General features: G+C 58.8%; 1 protein-coding gene across 1 annotated transcript; it reads right to left on the minus strand.

The window, feature by feature from the left end:
* Positions 1–301: 301 nt before the first annotated feature.
* On the minus strand, positions 302–21669 carry LCMT2 (leucine carboxyl methyltransferase 2; the record flags this gene model as incomplete). The annotated part of the gene is made up of 14 exons (XM_084276932.1): positions 302–717; positions 1148–1283; positions 1371–1558; positions 3842–3939; positions 4812–5042; positions 6198–6455; positions 6892–6982; positions 12208–12315; positions 13810–13999; positions 15328–15484; positions 16563–16743; positions 18309–18390; positions 20689–20819; positions 21631–21669. The coding sequence occupies 14 exons, from the start codon at positions 21667–21669 to the stop codon at positions 550–552; spliced, it is 2058 nt and encodes a 685-aa protein (XP_084133058.1). The 3' UTR covers positions 302–549.
* Positions 21670–22617: the final 948 nt, after the last annotated feature.

The following is a 22617-nucleotide window of genomic DNA, read 5'->3' on the forward strand; positions in this document are numbered from 1 at the left end:
TGAAGCTGGAGGAGGGAAGGGGGAGAGGAGAGACTGGCGGGAAGTTCTGTGCAGAGAGAGTGGTGAGGGGCTGGAAGGGGCTGCCCAGAGAGGGGGTGGGTGCCCCGTCCCTGGGGGTGTTCCAGGCCAGGTTGGATGGGGCCCTGGGCAACCTTGTGTAGCTCCAGGCCTGGAGGTTGGTGTCCCTGCCTGTGGCAGGGGGGTTGGAGCTCTGGGACCCTTGGGGTCCCTTCCAACCCAGCCCAGTCTGTGATTCTATGATTCCACCTCTAAGGACTACTGCCATCACCTGAGCTCCTTTTGAGATAGTTTACTTACAGCAACACAAAGAGAAGTACAAACACAAGCAGAGCAGGAGGTGTGCAATGCCATGTCACACCTGCCCCTCCCAATCCCACCGTTACAAACCCATCTGGGTCCAGAACCTCTGTGAAAGTGTTCTGCTGCTCCTGGACCTGGAAGTGAACCAGGAAGTGCTTCCTGGACCTGGAAGGAGTAAACCACTCTGTGGGTTCACCACAGGCATGGTTTACTCCTGTTTGGTCCCAGTTAGTGGCTGGTCAGGATGTTGCTGAGGCTCAAGGTGACAGGCTCTGGGTTCAGGTGTGTCCCAAAGGAGAAGCAGTTACCACCCCCACCAATGAGCAGCAACTCCTCCTCATCTGGCAGGAGGACACTGCTGTGGTTATGTAACATCAATGGCCACTCCAGATGGTCCTAAAAAGGAAAGGAAAGGACATTGTGGATAGGCAAGACCTCAACACGCCCACCTCACACTGCTGTAGAGGTATTTCATGTGGCACCTCCATGAGAAAGTTAAGGACAACCACACTGGGCTCCACCTAGGACCATTCAGTCCACCAGATCACCACCCACAAGTGTTGGCAAAGACAGAGAGCAGAGAACAAGGGAAATATTATTGTCCAGGCCTGGAGGTTGGTGTCCCTGCCTGTGGCAGGGGGGTTGGAGCTCTGGGACCCTTGGGGTCCCTCCCAACCCAACCCATTCCATGATTCTATGGAACAGGGCATGCTTATCCCACTGATTTGTTTACCTACTGTGCTTTCCCTACTCTGCTCCAGGGAACAGCCCTGAAGTTCCCAGGTTCATTCATTGTTTCTCCTGCCAGGAAGAATCCAGCACGTACCACACTGATCGTATAGTCCAGGCAGAGACCGGTCAGTAAGTCAATGACAGTGAGTCCTGGCACAGAGGGTGAGTGAAACCACACTCCACCCACAAGCAGCAGCTTTCCATCATGCACGTGGGCTGTGTGTGAATACCTGTGGGTTCAACATGACACACAACTCTGTTAGTAAAGGTTGTGGAGGAGGAGGACGAAGAGGCGCTGCTGAACACCCTCCTCTTACCTTGGGATGAGAGGGGGTTGTGTCTCTACTCTCTGCCACTCAAAGCCATGTCCAAGCTCCTTCAGGAAGAAAATTGAACCTAAAGGCTGCTCAGCTGCTCCCAGACCTCCTGCAATCAGCACTCCTCCTTGCCAGCTACAGGCACTGTGAGAGTGGCGGCTTTCTGGCGCTGGACCCTCAACGGGGATCTAGGAAAACATCAAGTCCAAGGTTGAAGTTTGCCAAGCTAAGGGTCTTCTAGCCCTAAAGTTACTACATGCCACTGTCCTGCACGACATCCTTGTCTCTAAACTGGAGAAACATGGATTTGACAGGTGGGCTGCTTGGTAGAGAAGGAATTGGCTGGGTGGTGGCACTCAAAGAGTCACAGAGGCTGGGATTCCAAATCAAGAGCAGTGACAGGGGGTGGTCCTGAGGTGCTGGTCTTGGGAAGGGCACTGCTTGTCATCAAGGTGGACAGGGGGCTTGAGGACACCCCTTGCTACCTCCAGCAAACGTGCACACCAAGCTGTGTGGTGCAGCTGACACACAGGGAGAAAGGGATGGCATCCAGGAGGACCTGGATGTCTGGAGAGGTACAAACCACCAAGGGCTTGTACAAACCACATGGGAGCTCAACAAGGCCAAGGGGAAGGTCCAGGACAGTCTGGGAAGAGAGTGGATGGAGAGCAGCCCTGAGAAGAACTTGGTGGTGTGTTGTGGACAAGAATGGTTTTGGTTGGAAAAGACCTGCAGGATCATCAAGTCAAACTGTCTGCCCAACCCCGCTCGGTCCAACACTGCATCACGTCACCAAGCACAACCTCTGCCCTTCTTTTAAACCCCCCCAGGGATGGTGACTCACCCACCCCCATGGGCAGCCTGTTGCAGTGTCTGATAACCCTTTCAGGACAGAATTTGTTCCTAATATCCAACTCAAATTTCCCCTGATGCAACTTCAGACCATTTCCCCTTGTGCTGTCACTGGCTACCAGGGAAAAGAGACCAACCCCCACCTTGAGAGGGATGGGATGTCCCCTCAGTCTCCTTTCCTCCAGACTAAACAATCCCAGCTCCCTCAGCCACTCCTCAGAAGGTTTGTCTCCTAAACCCTTCACCAGCTTTGTAGCCCTTCTATAGGCACACTCAAGCATCTCCATGTCCTTCCTGGCCAGGCTGGATCCACGGGCTGAGCCCAAGGGGATGAGGTTCAACCAGGCCAAGGGCAGAGTCCTGCCCATGGGACACAACAACCCCCAGCAGCTCCAGGCTGGGGAGACTGTCTGGAGAGCTGTCAGGCAGAGCAGGACCTGGGGGTGTTGGGGGACTGGGACTGACCAGGAGCCAGCAGTGTGCCTGGGGGGCCAGGAAGGCCAAGGGCATCCTGGCTTGTGCCAGACCCAGCGTGGCCAGTAGGGCTGGGGAGGGGATTGTGCCCCTGGGCTGGGCACTGGGGAGGCTGCAGCTGGAGTGCTGGGTCCAGTTCTGGGCTCCTCAGCACCAGAAGGACAGGGAGGTCCTGGAGCGAGTGCAGAGAAGGGCAACCAGGCTGGGGAAGGGGCTGGAGGGCAAATCCTCTGAGGAGCAGCTGAGGGAGCTGGGGGTGTTGAGCCTGGAGAAGAGGAGGCTGAGGGGAGCCCTTCTCCCCACCTCCCCTGCCCTGCCAGGAGGGTGCAGAGAGGTGGGCGATGGTCTCTGAAGCCAGGGGCCAGGAGATGGGACAAGGGGCAATGGGCTCAAGCTGCCCCAGGGCAGGGTCAGCTCAGCTGGGAGGGCAAAGTTCTTCCCTGGCAGAGTTGTGGGGCTGTGGCACAGGCTGCCCAGGGAGGGGCTGAGTCACCCCCTGGGGGTGTTTAACAGGGGGGAGATGAGGTGCTCAGGGAGCTGGTTTAGCTCAGGATGGGAATGGTTGGACTCCATGATCTTCCAAGGTCTTTTCCAACCCTGTGATTCTGTGATCCTTGGGGTCCTTTCCAACCCAGACCAGTCTGGGATTCTGTGATTTTATCAAGATATATAAATGTCTAATGGTAGAGATGAAAACAGAGACAGGAGGTTCTCAGCTGTACCCAGCAACAGAGCAAGAGGCAACAGGCACAAGCTGAAATACAAAAGGAAAACCACTCAAACATAAACCCCCCTCTCATTTTGCCATGAGGGTGCTGAGGCACTGCAGCAGGTTGCCCAAAGCTCTGGCTTCTCCATCTTTGGAGATAATCAAAACCCAAGTGGCCAATACCCTGAGCAACCTGATCTAGTTAGACCTCCAGATGTCCCTTCCAACCTCACCCATTCTGGGAAGGCTGGATTCCTCTAAACAAGGTGTTCAGAAGTTAGATCTGACTGTAACCACTGTGGCTGTGAGGGTACAACCAATGCCAGCCACTTTGATACGGTGATACCACCAGGATTTAGTTGGGCTCCCAAGACAGAAGGATGCACCTATGGAGGGAAGGTGATTTCTACTCCATGGGGCTTCCCTAAGTTCTTACCACAGTGCAGGAAAGTTGTTGAACATGAAGGAAACACCAATCCCCCAGCACAGGCTCCGTGGCAGAGCGACCACCATAGAGAAACAGGTACTTCTCACCTGAGGAGGAAGACAAGCAGGGAAGAGTTAGAGTTGGGGATGTCACAAAGCCCAGAACTTCTGTTTGTGTAGAAGGGAAGGTGACCCAAGACAGGAGTTATCTACAGTCAGGCAGAAGTTTTACCCACTATTTATATTAAAACAGCCTGGAGCTGGGCTGGGTCAGCCTGGAGAAGAGGAGGCTGTGGGGGGACCTCACTGCAGCCTCCCCATCCCTGAAGGGACCCCAGGAACAGGAGGGGAATGGGCTTGTTAAAGGGCAGAGACTGGCAGGACAAGGGGGCTGGAGTGAAGCTGGAGGAGGGAAGGGGGAGAGGAGAGACTGGGGGGAAGTTCTGTGCAGAGAGAGTGGTGAGGGGCTGGAACAGGCTGCCCAGAGAGGGGGTGGGTGCCCCATCCCTGGGGGTGTTCCAGGCCAGGTTGGCTGGGGCCCTGGGCAACCTTGTGTAGCTCCAGGGCTGGAGGTTGGTGTCCCTGCCTGTGCCAGGGGGTTGGGGCTCTGGGACCCCTGGGGTCTCTCCCAGCCCAGAACACTCTCTGATTCTGTGATTCTATGAAGCACTGCTCCACAAATCCACAGAATGCTTTGGGTGGGGAAGGCCCTCAAAGATCATCCAGTTCCAACCCCCTGCCATGGGCAGGGACACCCTCCACTAGACCAGGCTGCCCACACCCCCATCCAACCCGACCTTCAACACTTCCACTTACAAGAGAGGCTTTCACAGCTTCTCTGGGCACCCTGTTCAAGTGCCTCAGCACCCTCAGAGTAAAGGATTTTCTTCCCTATATCGAATCTAAACCTTCCCCATACATTCTGGACTTGGTTCACACCTCCAGACATACAGACCCTTCTGCTCCTCCCAGGTTTTTACCTTGGAACATCACTTCTGTCGCACTGTGTCTCCAACGCAGAGCAGCTGGTTCAGCAGCAGGCTGCAGGCTTAGGAGCTCCACTGTAATTTCCTCTGGGTCTGAGGCATTAGGGGTTTCAAGGAACTTCAGCAACAACATTCCCAAGCCTGGACTTGATGGGGATGTTCGTCCTCCTACCACCAAGGCCAGACTGTTGGAGAGGCAGGAGACGGTGTGGTACAACCTCTCACCTGCAGAGATACCAACACAGAGCAGTTCACACTCATCTTTCTCCCAGGAAATCTGGTGTTGCACTTGGGCTGGAGGAATCCCAGACACAGACACAGCCTGGGAGAAGAGCTCCTGGGGAGCAGCCCTGCTGAGAAGGAGCTGGGTGTGCTGAGGGAGGAGAAACTCCCCACGAGCAGCAGTGGCTCCTGCAGCTGGGAAGGGCGATGGGATCCTGGGCTCCATCAGCAGAGGGGTGGCAGCAGGGACAGGGAGGGGATTGTCCCTCCCTGCTCTGCCCTCCCCAGCTGGAGTCCTGTGGCCAGAGCTGGGGCCCAACACAAGGGAGATGTGGGGCTGGTGGAGAGGGGTCAGAGGAGCCCCGGGGATGCTCAGGGGGCTGGAGCAGCTCCCCATGGAGAGAGGCTGAGGGAGCTGGGCTGGGTCAGCCTGGAGAAGAGAAGCTGTGGGGGGACCTCACTGCAGCCTCCCCGTCCCTGAAGGGACCCCAGGAACAGGAGGGGAATGGGCTTGTTAAAGGGCAGAGCCTGGCAGGACAAGGGGCTGGAGTGAAGCTGGAGGAGGGAAGGGGGAGAGGAGAGACTGGGGGGAAGTTCTGTGCAGAGAGAGTGGTGAGGGGCTGGAAGGGGCTGCCCAGAGAGGGGGTGGGTGCCCCGTCCCTGGGGGTGTCCAAGGCCAGGTTGGCTGGGGCCCTGGGCAGCCTTGTGTAGCTCCAGGCCTGGAGGTTGGTGTCCCTGCCTGTGGCAGGGGGTTGGGGCTCTGGGACCCTTGGGGCCTCTTCCAACCCAGACCAGTCTGGGAATGGGCTCAAGCTGCCCCAGGGCAGGGTCAGCTCAGCTGGGAGGGCAAAGTTCTTCCCTGGCAGAGTTGTGGGGCTGTGGCACAGGCTGCCCAGGGAGGGGCTGAGTCCCCCCCTGGGGGTGTTTAACAGGGGGGAGATGAGGTGCTCAGGGAGCTGGTTTAGCTCAGGATGGGATTGGTTGGACTGGATGATCTTACAGGTCTTTTCCAACCCTGTGATTCTGTGTGGCCCAGCACTTACCACTCAGAACCTTCAGATCTCCCTGACTGCACAATCACACTGTGACACCACTTTCCTTACTTCATCCTTAGCTAAAAAAAAACATCTCCCTCTACCCTTCAGTGTGAGAACTCACCCCATCTGCTGTCAGGATCCTCCTTCCTCACAGAGCCAGCCTTCCAGCCCCCTGCATGCTTCAGCAGCACCTGGAAGCTTCTCACACGACAGTGCTGCCCATCCTCATCCCCAAAGCCTCCAGTGGTGAGAACCACCTTGGGGTTCAGCAGAAGAGAGTGGTGACCATAACGCCTCAGTCCAGGCATTTCAGAGTGCTCTGCACAGATTGATGCTGTGATGCTCCCAGCCACCCTGAGGGGACCACCACCACGAGGAACTGGAAGGCAAAAGAGAACCAGAGAACTCTTGTAGACCGAGGTCTACACCTTCAGTGAGAGATGAAGCAAGTCTCCAGCCTACTCAGCTTTTCAAGATCATAAAAGCCTGTGAAGGAAGTTGTCAGAGGACACAGATCATCTGATATGCCCTAGAAATCGAGCTGTAAGGGTTTAACCTTAACTCTGCCCAACTTCCAACTTACTTACTGCTCCCTGCTGGCCAAACCTCTGACTTCACTTACTGCTCCCCCTCCTGAGCTGCTTTAATGGGGGGTTGGAGCTCTGTGATCCTTGGGGTCCCTTCCAACCCAGCCCATTCTATGATTCTATGAATGGCAGCAGCCCACCTGCTCCTTCCAAAGTTTAACCACCTACTAAAATCTCTCAGAGAAGCCTGGAGGAGGTGAAACACTACACAAACCAGGCAGTGTGTACCTGTCACTCTGGGTAACAGTGGAGTCCAGGAAGGTTCCATCCCCTTGGATGCAGCCAAAACAAAGTAGTGGGAACATTTCAGGTGCCATTCCTGTAGCAGGTCCAAGGGTTAAAAAGGAAAAGAAAACAAAAACATAAACAAATAATCCCCCTCAAGATCTTACAGTAAGAAATAGTAAGGATTTCAGTGTCTAGGGTGATCAAATCAAAGACCAGCCTAGCCCAGCACTGTTTCCAACAGGGACCAAAGTGAGAAGACTGAAGTTCAATCTGAGGAAGACCTTCCTCACCCCAACCATCAGGGATTCCCAGCTGAGAGGTTTCTCTACAGCAAGAAGCTTTGTCTTTATACTGAATAATCCTTGATGGGTTTCACATCCATGAACATCCCCAGTTGCTCTTTGAATCACAGAATCACCAGGCTGGAAAAGACCTTGGAAGATCATCAAGTCCAACTGTCTCCTGTCCTGTGCTGCCCCAGCTCCCTGAGCAGCTCATCTCCCCCAAATCCAGGGCTGGGGACTCAGCCCCTCCCTGGGCAGCCTGTGCCACAGCCCCACAACTCTGCCAGGGAAGAACTTTGCCCTCCCAGCTGAGCTGACCCTGCCCTGGGGCAGCTTGAGCCCATTGCCCCTTGTCCCAGCTCCTGGCCCCTGGCTGCAGAGACCATTGCCCACCTCTCTGCACCCTCCTGGCAGGGCAGGGCAGGTGGGGAGAAGGGCTCCCCTCAGCCTCCTCTTCCCCAGGCTCAGCACCCCCAGCTCCCTCAGCTGCTCCTCAGAGGATTTGCCCTCCAGCCCCTTCCCCAGCCTGGTTGCCCTTCTCTGCACTCGCTCCAGGACCTCCCTGTCCTTCTGGTGCTGAGGAGCCCACAACTGGACCCAGCACTCCAGCTGCAGCCTCCCCAGTGCCCAGTCCAGGGGCACAATCCCCTCCCCAGCCCTACTGGCCACGCTGGGTCTGGCACAAGCCAGGATGCCCTTGGCCTTCCTGGCCCCCGGGCACACTGCTGGCTCCTGGTCAGTCCCAGTCCCCCAACACCCCCAGGTCCTGCTCTGCCTGACAGCTCTCCAGACAGTCTCCCCAGCCTGGAGCTGCTGGGGGTTGTTGTGTCCCATGGGCAGGACTCTGCCCTTGGCCTGGTTGAACCTCATCCCGTTGGGCTCAGCCCGTGGATCCAGCCTGTCCAGACCCCTCTGAAGCCCCTCCCCACCCTCAGGCAGATCCACACCTCCTCCCAGCTCAGTGTCACCCCCAAACCCACTGAGGGAACATTCCCTTTATACATTTCAGTTCTGATCATAGAAAAGAGTGAAGACTCTATACCAGAGGGATTAAGGTTTCTTAAAGGTCATGGATTGCAAGCCACCCCAAAGAAATCACCAGGGCTCCATGGTGCAACGTGGTCTCTGCTGGCCAGCAACACATAAACACCATTTGCAGTCTGGCCTTGGAACCACTCAGCAGCAGAAGCACCAAGAGCCCATCCTGGCTCTTGGGAAACAAACTAAATTAGGGAATTCAGTCTGTTCATTCCCATGGGGTAGGATATGTTCAGCCAGCTCCATGACTAGAAGGCAGAGTCTCCATCTCTGGAGATATTCCAGACCCATCTGGATGTCCACCTGTGCAACCTGTCCTAGGAACCCTGTTTTGGGAGGGGGTTGGACCCAATGAGCTCTTGAGGTCCCTTCCAACCTGTAAAATTCTGTGATTCCTGTGAATTTAAAGCACAGGATAACCCCCAACTTCTATCAGAAGTAAAAAAAAAAAACACCTCTGGAAAAACAATAACCAAAAATGAAGGTAAATATTGAAAAGGGAAAAATCCACAATTTCTCCCTAGGAAAAACACTCTAAAAATCAGCCTCCCTCAGCACCAAGTGTGTGTTTTGCATTTCTTCCCTAATTTGATCAAGCTGGTTTCCAGGGAGACTGGAAGTAAAGATCTTCCTTCTCTGTATCATCTTTATCCAGGGAGACCTGGTCCTCACTTCTCTTTACCATCTTTACCTCAAAGGCTAATTGTAAAGCATTCAGTCATCACATATCTTACTCCTATGCACGTTTTTCAGTCTGGACTTGTGTACACACATAGAATGACAGAATCCCAGACTGGACTGGGTTGGGAGGGACCCCGAGGGTCCCAGAGCCCCAACCCCCTGCCACAGGCAGGGACACCAACCTCCAGGCCTGGAGCTACACAAGGTTGCCCAGGGCCCCAGCCAACCTGGCCTTGAACACCCCCAGGGACGGGGCACCCACCCCCTCTCTGGGCAGCCCCTTCCAGCCCCTCACCACTCTCTCTGCACAGAACTTCCCCCCAGTCTCTCCTCTCCCCCTTCCCTCCTCCAGCTTCACTCCAGCCCCTTGTCCTGCCAGTCTCTGCCCTTTAACAAGCCCATTCCCCTCCTGTTCCTGGGGTCCCTTCAGGGACGGGGAGGCTGCAGTGAGGTCCCCCCACAGCTTCTCTTCTCCAGGCTGACCCAGCCCAGCTCCCTCAGCCTCTCTTGGTAGGGGATATGAACCTCCTCTCTAAGGAAAATGATAAAAAGCCTTTACTCCCTCACTACATGAGAAATTGCCTTTATCTACAGGAATTTCCATGGACATAGAATCATAGAATCATAGAATGGGCTGGGCTGGGAGGGACCCCAAGGGTCACAGGGCTCCAACCCCCCTGCCACAGGCAGGGACACCAACCTCCAGGCCTGGAGCTACACAAGGCTGCCCAGGGCCCCATCCAACCTGGCCTGGAACACCCCCAGGGACGGGGCACCCACCCCCTCTCTGGGCAGCCCCTTCCAGCCCCTCACCACTCTCTCTGCACAGAACTTCCCCCCAGTCTCTCCTCTCCCCCTTCCCTCCTCCAGCTTCACTCCAGCCCCTTGTCCTGCCAGTCTCTGCCCTTTAACAAGCCCATTCCCCTCCTGTTCCTGGGGTCCCTTCAGGGACTGGGGGGCTGCAGTGAGGTCCCCCCGCAGCCTTCTCTTCTCCAGGCTGACCCAGCCCAGCTCCCTCAGCCTCTCTTGGTAGGGGATATGAACCTCCTCTCTAAGGAAAATGATAAAAAGCCTTTACTCCCTCACTACATGAGAAATTGCCTTTATCTACAGGAATTCTCATGGAGATAGAATAATAGAATCCCAGATTGGTCTGGACTGGGAGGGACCCCAAGGGTCCCAGAGCTCCAACCCCCCTGCCACAGGCAGGGACACCAACCTTCAGGCCTGGAGCTACACAAGGTTGCCCAGGGCCCCAGCCAACCTGGCCTTGGACACCCCCAGGGATGGATGGGGCACCCACCCCCTCTCTGGGCAGCCCCTTCCAGCCCCTCACCACTCTCTCTGCACAGAACTTCCCCCTGAGATCTAATCTAACCCTTTCCTCCTCCAGCTTTAATCATCCCCCTTGTCTTCTCTACCCTCCTTTACAAATCCACCGGCCTCTCTCAGGCCCGGGCTCCGCGCCGCCGCGGCAGAGCAGGCCCCGGGCGCTGGCAGGGGAATTGCAGGCGTGTTAAACTCTTCTCATGCTGCAGCCTGTTGGTTTTGTGTGGCAGGGGTCTGGTCTGGGGAGGGGGGCTGCATGGGGGGGGGCTTCTCCCAGCAGCAGCTGGAAGATTCCCTCAAGCCCCACAGAGGAACCAGCAGCCGGCACAAGGCCGGACCCGCCGCTGATGGAGGCCGAGCCCATCAGCCATGGTCACAGCAGAGGAATCCCGTGGGATTGAAGAGGAAAAAAACCCCACAAACAGCCACTTTTTGCCCCCAGAGAAGGAAGGGAGGTGATGTAAGCAGCTCTGCAGACCCCAAGGGCTGTGAAGAAGGGGAGGAAGGAGGCGGCCAAGGTGCCAGCAGAGAGAATTTCCCCTGCAGCCTGTGGAGAAGCCCGTGGTGGGGCAGGTTTTCCCCCTGCAGCTCATGGAAGATGATGGGGAGCACAGACCCCACTTGCAGCCCGTGGAGGACCCCAGGCTAAAGCAGGTGGAGACACCTGAAGGACACTGTGACCTGTGTGTTGCATCAAGCTCCTGGCAGGACCTGCAGCCCGTGGGGAGAGAGGCCCAAGGATGGAGCGGGTTTGCTGGGGTGGGGGGGACTGGTGACTCCATGGGGGACCACACTGGAGCAGGCTGGGGCTGGGGGTCAGCACCCCATGGAAAGGAGCAGCTGGGGAAGAGCTGGAGCCCCGTGGGGAAGGACTCACACTGGAGAAGTTCCTGGAGGACTCTCTGCCGTGGGTGGGACCCCCACGGTGCAGCAGGGGGAGGGGGTGAGGAATCCCACCCCCAGCACCCTGCTAAGAAGGCAAAGAGCTCGTGATGAACCTTCCAACACCCCCATTCCCCATCTTCCCCTGTGCCACCCTGGGTGGGGAGGAAGGGAGAGAGACCATGAGAAAAGCTGAGTCTGGCAAGAAGGGAGGGCTGGAAGGAAGGGCTCAAGAGTTGGTTTAATTTCTCATTAAATTAGATATTGGGGGGAAGTTTTTTACAGAAAGAGTGGTGAGGGGCTGGAAGGGGCTGCCCAGAGAGGGGGTGGGTCCCTGGGGGTGTTCAAGGCCAGGTTGGCTGGGGCCCTGGGCAACCTTGTGTAGCTCCAGGCCTGGAGGTTGGTGTCCCTGCCTGTGGCAGGGGGGTTGGAGCTCTGGGACCCTTGTGGTCCCTCCCAACCCAGACCAGTCTGGGATTCTATGATTCCATGGTCCTTCTCTGGAGGGGGGCTTGGGGGGGTGCAAAATAAATTAGATGAGGTTTTTTATTCCATGTTGAGTCTGTGGTGCCCAGGACACTAACTGCAGAGTGATCTCTCCCTGTCCTTATCTCAATCCCTAAACCTCTCAACATATATTTTCTCCCTCCAGAAGCGCAAGAGAGTGGGAACTGCACATCTATTTCCCCCAGGAATTCTCATTGCAGTCAGGAAACCCCTACCAGGTGTATCTTTCTCTCTTCAGTCACCCTGAGAGGATTTCTGTGTCACTAAAAGAACTGCTCCTTGAACACACAACAAACTTTCAGCATCTACAGCACCTTTTAGTCACCAGCAGCTACTTTGCTATGCTACAACCATCTCCCTGGGACACTGAGGGAGTGAATCAGAAGCTTTTCTAACATCAGACTGTCTTCTTCCAATGCTTCTTGCTCCAGCTTCACATGGAGCTTCCTATGGGCACTGACCAAGTCTCAGTCAAGATCCTTTTTGCCTACATGAACACTTCTTCCTCAGCAGCTCCTGTACAGAACTGTGCCCACTGCAGGCCCCTCATCACCTCACAGCCAGGTAGATGGTGTTCAGAATAAAGGAGGATTACCTCATATTCATCAAAAGGCTCCAGGGCCTGCACTCTTTGCTGCTCATCTTCTGGAGTACAGCAGGTGAAAAACTCATTCATGTCCATGACACTGCACTCAGTCCAGCCCTGAAAGAGAAATCCATCAGAATCATCACCTCTTCCCCAAAAGAAACCAAAGCCTGGGAATCAAACAGCTGCATTTCACAGAGGAAAAGGACCTGGGGGTGTTGGTTGACACTCCCCTCAACATGAGCCAGCAGTGTGCCTGGGGGGCCAAGAAGGTCAAGGGCATCCTGGCTTGTGTCAGGAATAGTGTGGCCAAGCAGGACCAGGGGGGTGATCATCCCCCTGTGCTCAGCTCTGGTGAGGCCACACCTTGAATATTGGGGTCAGTTTTGGGGCCTCCTCACTCCAAGAAAGACATTGAGGCCCTGGAGAGTGTCCAGAGAAGGGCAACCAGGCTGGGGAAGGGGCTGGAGGGCAAATCCTCTGAGGAGCAGCTGAGGGAGCTGGGGGTGCTGAGCCTGGAGAAGAGGAGGCTGAGGGGAGACCTTATTTCTCTCTCCAACTCCCTGGCAGGAGGTTGTGGTGAGCTGGGCTCAGCCTCTTCTCACAGATACCCAGCCACAGGAGGAGAGGGAACAGCTCTGAGTTGGGCCAGGAGAGGTTCTGGTTAGAAAGGAGGAGAAATCTCTTCTCTGAAAGAGCAGTTGGGCATCAGAACGGGTTGTCCAGGGGGGTGGTGGAGTCACCATCCCTCAGGGTGTTTAAGGAAAAGCTGGTTGAGGTCCTTAGGGACTTAATAAAGCTGAAGGAAGGTTTAAGGTAGATGTTAGGGGGAAGTTCTTCTCAGAGAGAGTGGTGAGGGGCTGGAAGGGGCTGCCCAGAGAGGGGGTGGGTGCCCCGTCCCTGGGGGTGTTCCAGGCCAGGTTGGCTGGGGCCCTGGGCAGCCTTGTGTAGCTCCAGGCCTGGAGGTTGGTGTCCCTGCCTGTGGCAGGGGGTTGGGGCTCTGGGACCCTTGGGGTCCCTCCAAGCCCAGCCCAGTCTGTGAGTCTGGGATTCTATGATTGGGATGGGATGGGGATTGGGATGGGGATTGGATTGTAAACCTTTGGCAGTCATGTACTGCAGCAAGGAGTTCCAGAGGTTGCCTGTGTTTCCCAGTAAGAACTCTTGTGCAGCTCACTGCCTGCAGGCTTACAGAATCATGGAGTGGTTTGGGTTGGAAGGGACCTCAAAGGCCCAGTTCCAACCCCCTGCCATGTGCAGGGACACCCTCCACTAGAGAAGCTGCCCAAAGCCCTGTGTAACCTGGTCTTCAGCACTTCCAGGGGTCTCCACAGCTTGTCTGGACACCCTGTGCCAGCATCTTAAGGAGGGAAGGGGGAGAGGAGAGACTGGGGGGAAGTTCTGTGCAGAGAGAGTGGTGAGGGGCTGGAAGGGGCTGCCCAGAGAGGGGGTGGGTGCCCCGTCCCTGGGGGTGTTCCAGGCCAGGTTGGCTGGGGCCCTGGGCAACCTTGTGTAGCTCCAGGCCTGGAGGTTGGTGTCCCTGCCTGTGGCAGGGGGGTTGGAGCTCTGGGACCCTTGGGGTCCCTCCCAGCCCAGATTCTGGGTACTCACCTTCTCCAAGAAGCGCCTCTGCTGCGCCTCCCTGTCAGGGTACTGTGCCAGAGAGTGAAGCCTGGAGTTGAGCTGGCAGAAATGCTGCTGCATGACACGTCCAAAGGGGTCCCCGGGGTGCATCTGCTCGTAGAGCAGAAAGCAACCCTGAGAGAAACGCTCTGCTGCCCACTGGATCAAGGCATCTGACCTGCCAGACAGATCACCCAGCAGAAGTTAAAGAGCTGACTGTTTGTAACGAGCACACAGAGTCATGGAATCAGAGAATGTTCTGGGCTGGGAGGGACCCCGAGGGTCCCAGAGCTCCAACCCCCTGCCACAGGCAGGGACACCAACCTCTAGGCCTGGAGCTACACAAGGCTGCCCAGGGCCCCAGCCAACCTGGCCCTGAACACCCCCAGGGACGGGGCACCCACCCCCTCTCTGGGCAGCCCCTTCCAGCCCCTCACCACTCTCTCTGCACAGAACTTCCCCCCACTCTCTCCTCTCCCCCTTCCCTCCTTAAGATGCTGGCACAGGGTGTCCAGACAAGCTGTGGAGACCCCTGGAAGTGCTGAAGACCAGGTTGCACAGGGCTTTGGGCAGCTTGCTCTAGTGGAGGGTGTCCCTGCACATGGCAGGGGGTTGGAACTGGGGCTTTGAGGTCCCTTCCAACCCAAACCACTCCATGATTCTGTAAGCCTGCAGGCAGTGAGCTGCACAAGAGTCCTTACTGGGAAACACAGGCAACCTCTGGAACTCCTTGCTGCAGTACATGACTGCCAAAGGTTTACAATCCAATCCCCATCCCAATCCCCATCCCATCCCAATCATAGAATCCCAGACTCACAGACTGGGCTGGGCTGGGAGGGACCCCCAGGGTCCCAGAGCCCCAACCCCCTGCCACAGGCAGGGACACCAACCTCCAGGCCTGGAGCTACACAAGGCTGCCCAGGGCCCCAGCCAACCTGGCCCTGAACACCCCCAGGGATGGGGCACCCACCCCCTCTCTGGGCAGCCCCTTCCAGCCCCTGTGATGTGTCTTCCTGCAGCCCCACCAAAGATGCTGCTGGGGCATCCTACAGAGAGGAGAACCCTGTGCTGGGGACTCCTGGGGCAGAGCTACGAGCTTGAGGAGAACCAAGGAGGCTGGGAAAGACACCAACTGATGGAGCCCAGCTCTGCCCCTCCTCAGGCTGCAACAGGGGCAGCCAGCAGCATAAACACACCTCCCCCTGCCAGGATGAAGGCAGGACTTGAAAGGTTGGTGTCCCTGCCTGTGGCAGGGGGCTGGAGCTCTGTGATCCTTGGGGTCCCTCCCAGCCCAGCCCAGTCTGGGGTTCTGTGCTCAGGGTGGCATGCAGACCTCTTCATGAACATCACCCCACCACAATTAGGATGGGAAGAGCTGGGTGGGGACTTCCACAGGAATTCCCAAGCCTTTAGTCAGAACCCAGCAGGTTTCCCAGCCTCAGCTGACACAGAGCAGCTTCTCCTTTTCATTTCACCAGCCAGCTCAGAGGGTTGAGCTTCACTAACCTCCTGGTTTCCATGTAGGTGAGCACCACCTCTGCTATGAAGAGGGTGGGGATCTCTCTGTCCATTCCTGCTTCCTCCAGGCCCCTCTCCAGCTCACAGAGCTCAGATAAATCCAGGCCCAGCAGTTTGTAGCTCTTTCCAGAACAGGTAATAACTCCTGGGGAAGAAACATTGTTCCTTCTCATTACAGTGATGAAACAGAACTGAGACCACAAGGGACAGACAGGAAAATCAGCCCCACACAGGATCAGTCACAAGACTCATCTCCCCTCTGTTAAACACCCCCAGGGCTGGGGACTCAGCCCCCTCCCTGGGCAGCCTGTGCCACAGCCCCACAGCTCTGCCAGGGAAGAACTTTGCCCTCCCAGCTGAGCTGACCCTGCCCTGGGGCAGCTTGAGCCCATTGCCCCTTGGCCCATCTCCTGTCCCCTGGCTGCAGAGACCATCGCCCACCTCTCTGCACCCTCCTGGCAGGGCAGGGGAGGTGGGGAGAAGGGCTCCCCTCAGCCTCCTCTGCTCCAGGCTCAGCACCCCCAGCTCCCTCAGCTGCTCCTCAGAGGATTTGCCCTCCAGCCCCTTCCCCAGCCTGGTTGCCCTTCTCTGCACTCGCTCCAGGACCCCCATGTCCTTCTGGTGCTGAGGAGCCCAGAACTGGACCCAGCACTCCAGCTGCAGCCTCCCCAGTGCCCAGCCCAGGGGCACAATCCCCTCCCCAGCCCCACTGGCCACGCTGGGTCTGGCACAAGCCAGGATGCCCTTGGCCTTCCTGGCCCCCCGGGCACACTGCTGGCTCCTGGTCAGTCAGAGTCACCCAACACCCCCAGGTCCTGCTCTGCCTGACAGCTCTCCAGACAGTCTCCCCAGCCTGGAGCTGCTGGGGGTTGTTGTGTCCCATGGGCAGGACTCTGCCCTTGGCCTGGTTGAACCTCATCCCGTTGGGCTCAGCCCATGGGTCCAGCCTGTCCAGACCCCTCTGAAGCCCCTCCCCACCCTCAGGCAGACCCACACCTCCTCCCAGCTCAGTGTCACCCCCAAACCCACTGAGGGAACACCCCATCCCTTCCCCCAGGTGATGGATAAAGATGTTGAACAGAACTGGACCCAGGACTGAGCCCTGGGGGATGCTCCAACGTTCCCAACACTCTCCAGAAAGTGCAGATGCTTTTCTAGGACTCTGAAGCTCCTCCACCATCAGATCCTACTTTCCAAAGGCTGAACCCATGTAAATACCATACCTGAGCCTTCCCCTGCAGTCTCTCCCACCAGCACTGCCAACTCTTTCACTCTCTTGATCAGAGCAGCTTTCTGCCTTGCCACAGTTGGGAAATCCACCTCGTAGACCACGGTGTGCTGGAGAAGACCCAGGTCCTTCAATCGGAAGTATAAGGAGTCCAAGCCAGCCCCTAAAGACAGGATCTGCAGGGAAAGGACCAGAAACACTTAAACTCAACTCCAGCAGCATCTAAGTGTGAAATATATTGAATAACATCATCTGCAGAGGGACTAAACCAGGTATTTTCCTGCAAGAGACAGGAGAATCCTGTCTACTGTCCCCTCCCAGGTGTTTCTCAGGTGACAGAGAGTCACAGCAATGCCAGTCAGATTCCCCCTGTTTGTTTTGGGGAAAGGATCCCAACCCATCACAGAATCACAGAATTGTAGGGGTTGGAAGGGACCTGGAGAGCTCATGGGGTCCAACCCCCCTGCCAAAGCAGCTCCCCAGCTCATATTGCACAGACAGGCGTCCAGACGGGGCTGGAATCTCTCCAGAGATGGAGACTCCACCACCTCCCTGGGCAGCCTGTCCCAGGGCTCTGGCACCCTCACTGGGGAAAAGTTCTTCCCCATGTTGGGGTGGAACTCCCTGTGCTCCAACTTGCAGCCATTGCCCCTTGTCCTGTCCCCACAGACACTGAGCAGAGGCTGCCCATGGCCCCCTGGGTCCCACCCTTCAGCTCTTGATCCCCATTGATCAGATCCCCTCTCAGGCTCTTCTCTGCAGGCTGAACAGCCCCAGCTCCCTCAGCCTTTCCTCCCAGGGGAGATGCTCCAGGCCCTTCAGCATCCCTGTCCCTCCTCTGGACTCTCTCCAGGAGATCCCTGGCTGTTTGATCCCAGGGAACCCAGAACTGGACACAACACTCCAGTGGGGCCTGAGCAGGGCAGAGCAGAGGGGGAGGATCCCCTCCTGTCACCTGCTGCCCACACTCCTCCTGATGCCCCCAGGATCCCCTTGTCTCTCTCAGCCCCCAGGGCACACTGCTGGCTCATGGCCACCCTGTCACCCACCAGCACCCCCAGGTCCTTCTCCCCAGAGCTCCTCTCCAGCAGCTCATCCCCCAGCCTGTCCTGATTCCAGCAGTTATTCCTCCCCAGGTGCCAGACTCTCCACTGGCTGTTGTTGACCCTCATCTGGTCTCTCCCTGCCCAGCTCTCCAGCCTGTCCAGGTCTCTCTGGATGGCAGCGCAGTGTCCTGCCTGTCCCCACTCCCCCCAGCCCTGGATCCCTGGGTACTGGCTGAGGGTGGATGCTGTTCCCTGAGCAAAATGAAGATATTAAACAGGACTGGACCCAACACTGAGCCCTGGGGAACACCACTAGTCACAGGTCTCCAGTCAGACTCTGCCCCACTGATCACCACCCTGTGAGCTCAGCCTGACACCCAGTTCTCACCCCACCTCACTGTCCTCTCATCTATCCCCTGCTCTCTCAGCTTTGCTATCAGGTATCATGGGAGACAGCATGGAAACCCTTGCTGAAGTCAAGGTAGATGACATCCACTGCTCTCCCTCCATCCACCCAGCCAGTGATGAGCTCACAGAAGGCTGTGAGATCGGTCGAGCACGATGTCCCCTTGGTGAATCCCTGCTGACTGCTCCTCATCACCTTCCTGCCCCAGAAAGGTACCACAGAGACAAAATGCCAGGAAGACTGACCCACACACCTGGCTGACATGTACCCCCTGGCAAAGAAAACATACCTGTGACCTGGGGTGGCTTTGGGTCCTCAGCAGGAAGTCCTGAACACAGTGATCCACAGCACGGGCTCGGATGTAGTAACCCCTGGGAAGGAAATCCAGTTGAATTCGCTGCCCAGGAGCCCCCCTGCTCCAGCTCTGGCATCTTCCACTCCAAAAACCTGATTTTTCTTCTTCTCTCTTGGCTCCTGCACAGTCACCCCACACTTACAGACCTGCACTGGGAGATGCCAGATGATTTGGTCCCAGAGCTTGGCAATAAATACAGATCTACTGCATTCAGTGAGTGAATCAACCACTGAGGGATAACCCAGAGAAAACAGGGATATCCCAGGTGGAACTGTTCTGGTTTGCACATATAAATACTCACTGGATGAACAAACACACATCCAGAGAGTGAGATCACAGAATCACAGAGTCACAGGGGTTGGAAGGGCCCCCCAGAGCCCACGGGGTCCCAGCCCCTGCCCAAGCAGGGTCCCTAGGACAGGTCAGGGCTGGAATCTCTCCAGAGAAGGAGACTCCACACCCCCTGGGCAGCCTGGCCCAGGGCTCCCTCACCCTCACTGGGAAGAAGTTCTTCCCCACATTGGGGGGAACTCCCTGGGCTCCAGCTTGAGCCCATCGCCCCTTGTCCTGTCCCCACAGACACTGAGCAGAGGCTGCCCATGGCCTCCTGGGTCCCACCCTTCAGCTCTTGATCCCCAGTGATCAGATCCCCTCTCAGTCTCTTCTCTCCAGGCTGAACAGCCCCAGCTCCCTCAGCCTTTCCTCCCAGGGGAGATGCTCCAGCCCCTTCAGCATCTCTGTCCCTCCTCTGGACTCTCTCCAGGAGATCCCTGGCTGGTTGATCCCAGGGAGCCCAGACCTGGACACAACCCTCCAGTGGGGCCTGAGCAAGGCAGAGTAGAGGGGGAGGATCCCCTCCTGTGACCTGCTGGCCACACTCCTCTTGATGCCCCCAGGATCCCATTGTCTCTCTCAGCCCCAGGGCACACTGCTGGCTCATGGCCACCCTGTCACCCACCAGCACCTCCAGGTCCTTCTCCCCAGAGCTCCTCTCCAGCAGCTCATCCCCCAGCCTGTCCTGATCCCAGCAGTTATTCCTCCCCAGGTGCCAGACTCTCCACTTGCTCCCCTGCACAGTGGGTGCCCAATACCCCCGTCCCTGCCCCAAATCAGATGCCATAACAGGATTCAGACACCTCCTCCCCTTACAAGGGGCTACTGGGTATAACAAAGACTGTGACAGTCTGTTCAGAACATTGAGATGGGAGCAGAAAGGGGAAGGAAAGCAGAGCCAAGAAGGGGTGTCAGTGTTTCCCTGTGTCCCCAAACACCTGGATGGAGCTGCAGTGCTCCTGAGAATGAGGAAACTCTTGACCTGGTAACGTTTTTAGCACATTCATTTCCAAGCCTAAGGCAGCTTTCAGCAGCACTGAACACTGGCTGTGGTTAGGAACCAGCTGGGTGGCATGTTCTACCCAGAGAATCCCAGGATCCCAGGGTTGGAAAAGACCATTAAGATCATGGAGTCCAAACACCCCTGTCCTGTGCTGACCCAGCTCCCTGAGCACCTCATCTCCCCCAAATCCAGGGCTGGGGACTCAGCCCCCTCCCTGGGCAGCCTGTGCCACAGCCCCACAACTCTGCCAGGGAAGAACTTTGCCCTCCCAGCTGAGCTGACCCTGCCCTGGGGCAGCTTCAGCCCATTGCCCCTTGGCCCAGCTCCTGGCCCCTGGCTGCAGAGACCATCGCCCACCTCTCTGCACCCTCCTGGCAGGGCAGGGGAGGTGGGGAGAAGGGCTCCCCTCAGCCTCCTCTTCTCCAGGCTCAGCACCCCCAGCTCCCTCAGCTGCTCCTCAGAGGATTTGCCCTCCAGCCCCTTCCCCAGCCTGGTTGCCCTTCTCTGCACTCGCTCCAGGACCTCCCTGTCCTTCTGGTGCTGAGGAGCCCAGAACTGGACCCAGCACTCCAGCTGCAGCCTCCCCAGTGCCCAGCCCAGGGGCACAATCCCCTCCCCAGCCCCACTGGCCACGCTGGGTCTGGCACAAGCCAGGATGCCCTTGGCCTTCCTGGCCCCTGGGCACACTGCTGGCTCCTGGTCAGTCCCAGTCACCCAACACCCCCAGGTCCTGCTCTGCCTGACAGCTCTCCAGACAGTCTCCCCAGCCTGGAGCTGCTGGGGGTTGTTGTGTCCCATGGGCAGGAGGAGCCCAGAACTGGACCCAGCACTCCAGCTGCAGCCTCCCCAGTGCCCAGCCCAAAGCTCCCAGTTTGTGCCGGTACCGGGTGGGAAACCGACCCAACAGCAGGGGAAGGTGCGGGTGCTGCGGGCAGAGCCCCCACCCGCCATCCCCCCCCCCCGGGGGCCGCTCCTCACCGGTGGACGAGGGGGGCTCGTCGCCTTGGCCGCTGCCCCCCCGCCAGCAGCCGCAGGAACCGGTCCCGGGTGTAGCCCCGTCCCGCCGCGGAGCTCTTGCTGGCGGCGCTGCTGCCGCCGGTGCCTTGGACCTGCCGGGACACGGAGACGCGGGGAGGGAGGGGAGGGGAGGGGACGGGAAGGGGAGGGGAAGGAGAGGAGGAAGGGGAAGGGGAAGGGGAAGGGGGAAGGAGAAGGGGAAGGGGCAAGGGGGAAGGGGGAAGGGGGAGAGGAAGGGCAAGGGGAAAGGGGCAAAGGGAAGGAGGAAGGAGGAAGGGGAGGAGGAAAGGGAGGAGGAAAGGGAAAGGGAAAAGGAAATGGAAGGGGAAAGGGAAGGGGAAAGGGATGGGAAAGGAAAGGGGAAGGGGAAGGGGGAAGGGGGATGAGGAAGGGGTAGGGGGAAGGGAGAAGGGGAAGGGGGAAGGAGAAAGGGAAGGGGCAAGGGGGAAGGGGGAGGGGGAGAGGAAGGGGAAGGGGCAAAGGGAAGGAGGAAGGGGGATGGGAAAGGGAAGGGGAGGGGGAAGGGAGAAGGGGAGGAGGAAGGGGAGGGGGAAGGGAAAGGGAAGGGGAAAGGGAAGGGGAAGGGGAAGGGGGAAAGGGGATGGGGAAGGGGGAGGGGGAAGGGAGAAGGGGAAAGGGAAAGGGAAAGGGAAAGGGAAAGGGAAAGGGAAAGGGAAAGGGAAAGGGAAAGGGAAAGGGAAAGGGAAAGGGAAAGGGAAAGGGAAAGGGAAAGGGATGGGAAGGGGGAGGGGAGGAGGAAGGGAAGGGGGGTGGGGGAAGGGAACGGGAAGGGGAAGAGCCGCCGAGCCCCGCTCACGTCCCCATCCTCCCCCGTTCCCCGCCCCCGCCTCCCGTCGCCGGCGCGGAGACACCCGGCGGATCCCCCCGGCCGCGGCCGCTCACGTTGGCGGGACGCGAGGCCCCGGGACGCCCCCGGCCCATGCTGAGCGGGCGGGACCCGCGCGGGGGCGGGAACGGGGCGGGGGGGGGGCGGGGGGAGGGGCCGGGGCGGGGCCGGGACCGGGACCGGGACCGGGGGCCGGAGCGGGGGCGGGGCCGGGGCGGGGCCGCAGAGCAGGGGCCGCCCCGGCAGTGACGCGACCCCGCGGCTGCGCGAGCGGCCCCGGGACACCCCCGGACCCGCCGGGACACCCTCAGCCCCCCCGGACACCCCCAGCCCCCCCGGGACACCCGCGACCCCCCGGGACACCCCCAGCCCCCCCAGGACACCCGCAGCCCCCCCCCTGAGACACCCCCAGCCCTGGGACACCCCCAGTCCCCCGGGGCACCCGCAGCCCCCCCGGACACCCCCAGCCCTGGGACACCCACACCCCCCGGGACACCCCCAGCCCCCCCGGGACACCCGCGACCCCCCGGACACCCCCAGCCCCCCCGGGACACCCCCAGCCCCCCGGGACACCCCTAGCCCCCCCAGGACACCCGCAGCCCCCCTAGGACACCCCCAGCCCCCTGGGACACCCCCGGACCCCCCGGCACACCCCCAGCCCCCCTGGGACACCCCCAGCCCCCCCGGGGCACCCGCAGCCCCCCTAGGACACCCCCAGTCCCCCCGGACACCCCCGGACCCCCTGGGGCACCCCCAGCCCCAGGACACCCTCAGCCCCCCCGGACACCCCCAGCCCCCCCGGGGCACCCGCAGCCCCCCTAGGACACCCCCAGCCCCCCCGGGACACCCCCAGCCGCCCGGGACACCCCCAGCCCCCCCGGGACACCCCCGGACCCCCCGGGACACCCCCAGTCCCCCTGGACACCCCCAGTCCCCCCGGGGCACCCGCAGCCCCCCTAGGACACCCCCAGCCCCCCCGGGACACCCCCAGCCCCGGGACACCCCCAGCCCTGGGACACCCCCAGCCCCCCCGGACACCCCCA

The sequence above is a fragment of the Gallinula chloropus genome (genome assembly GCF_964237585.1).
Source record: "Gallinula chloropus genome assembly, chromosome: 1".
NCBI classification, from domain to species: domain Eukaryota; kingdom Metazoa; phylum Chordata; class Aves; order Gruiformes; family Rallidae; genus Gallinula; species Gallinula chloropus.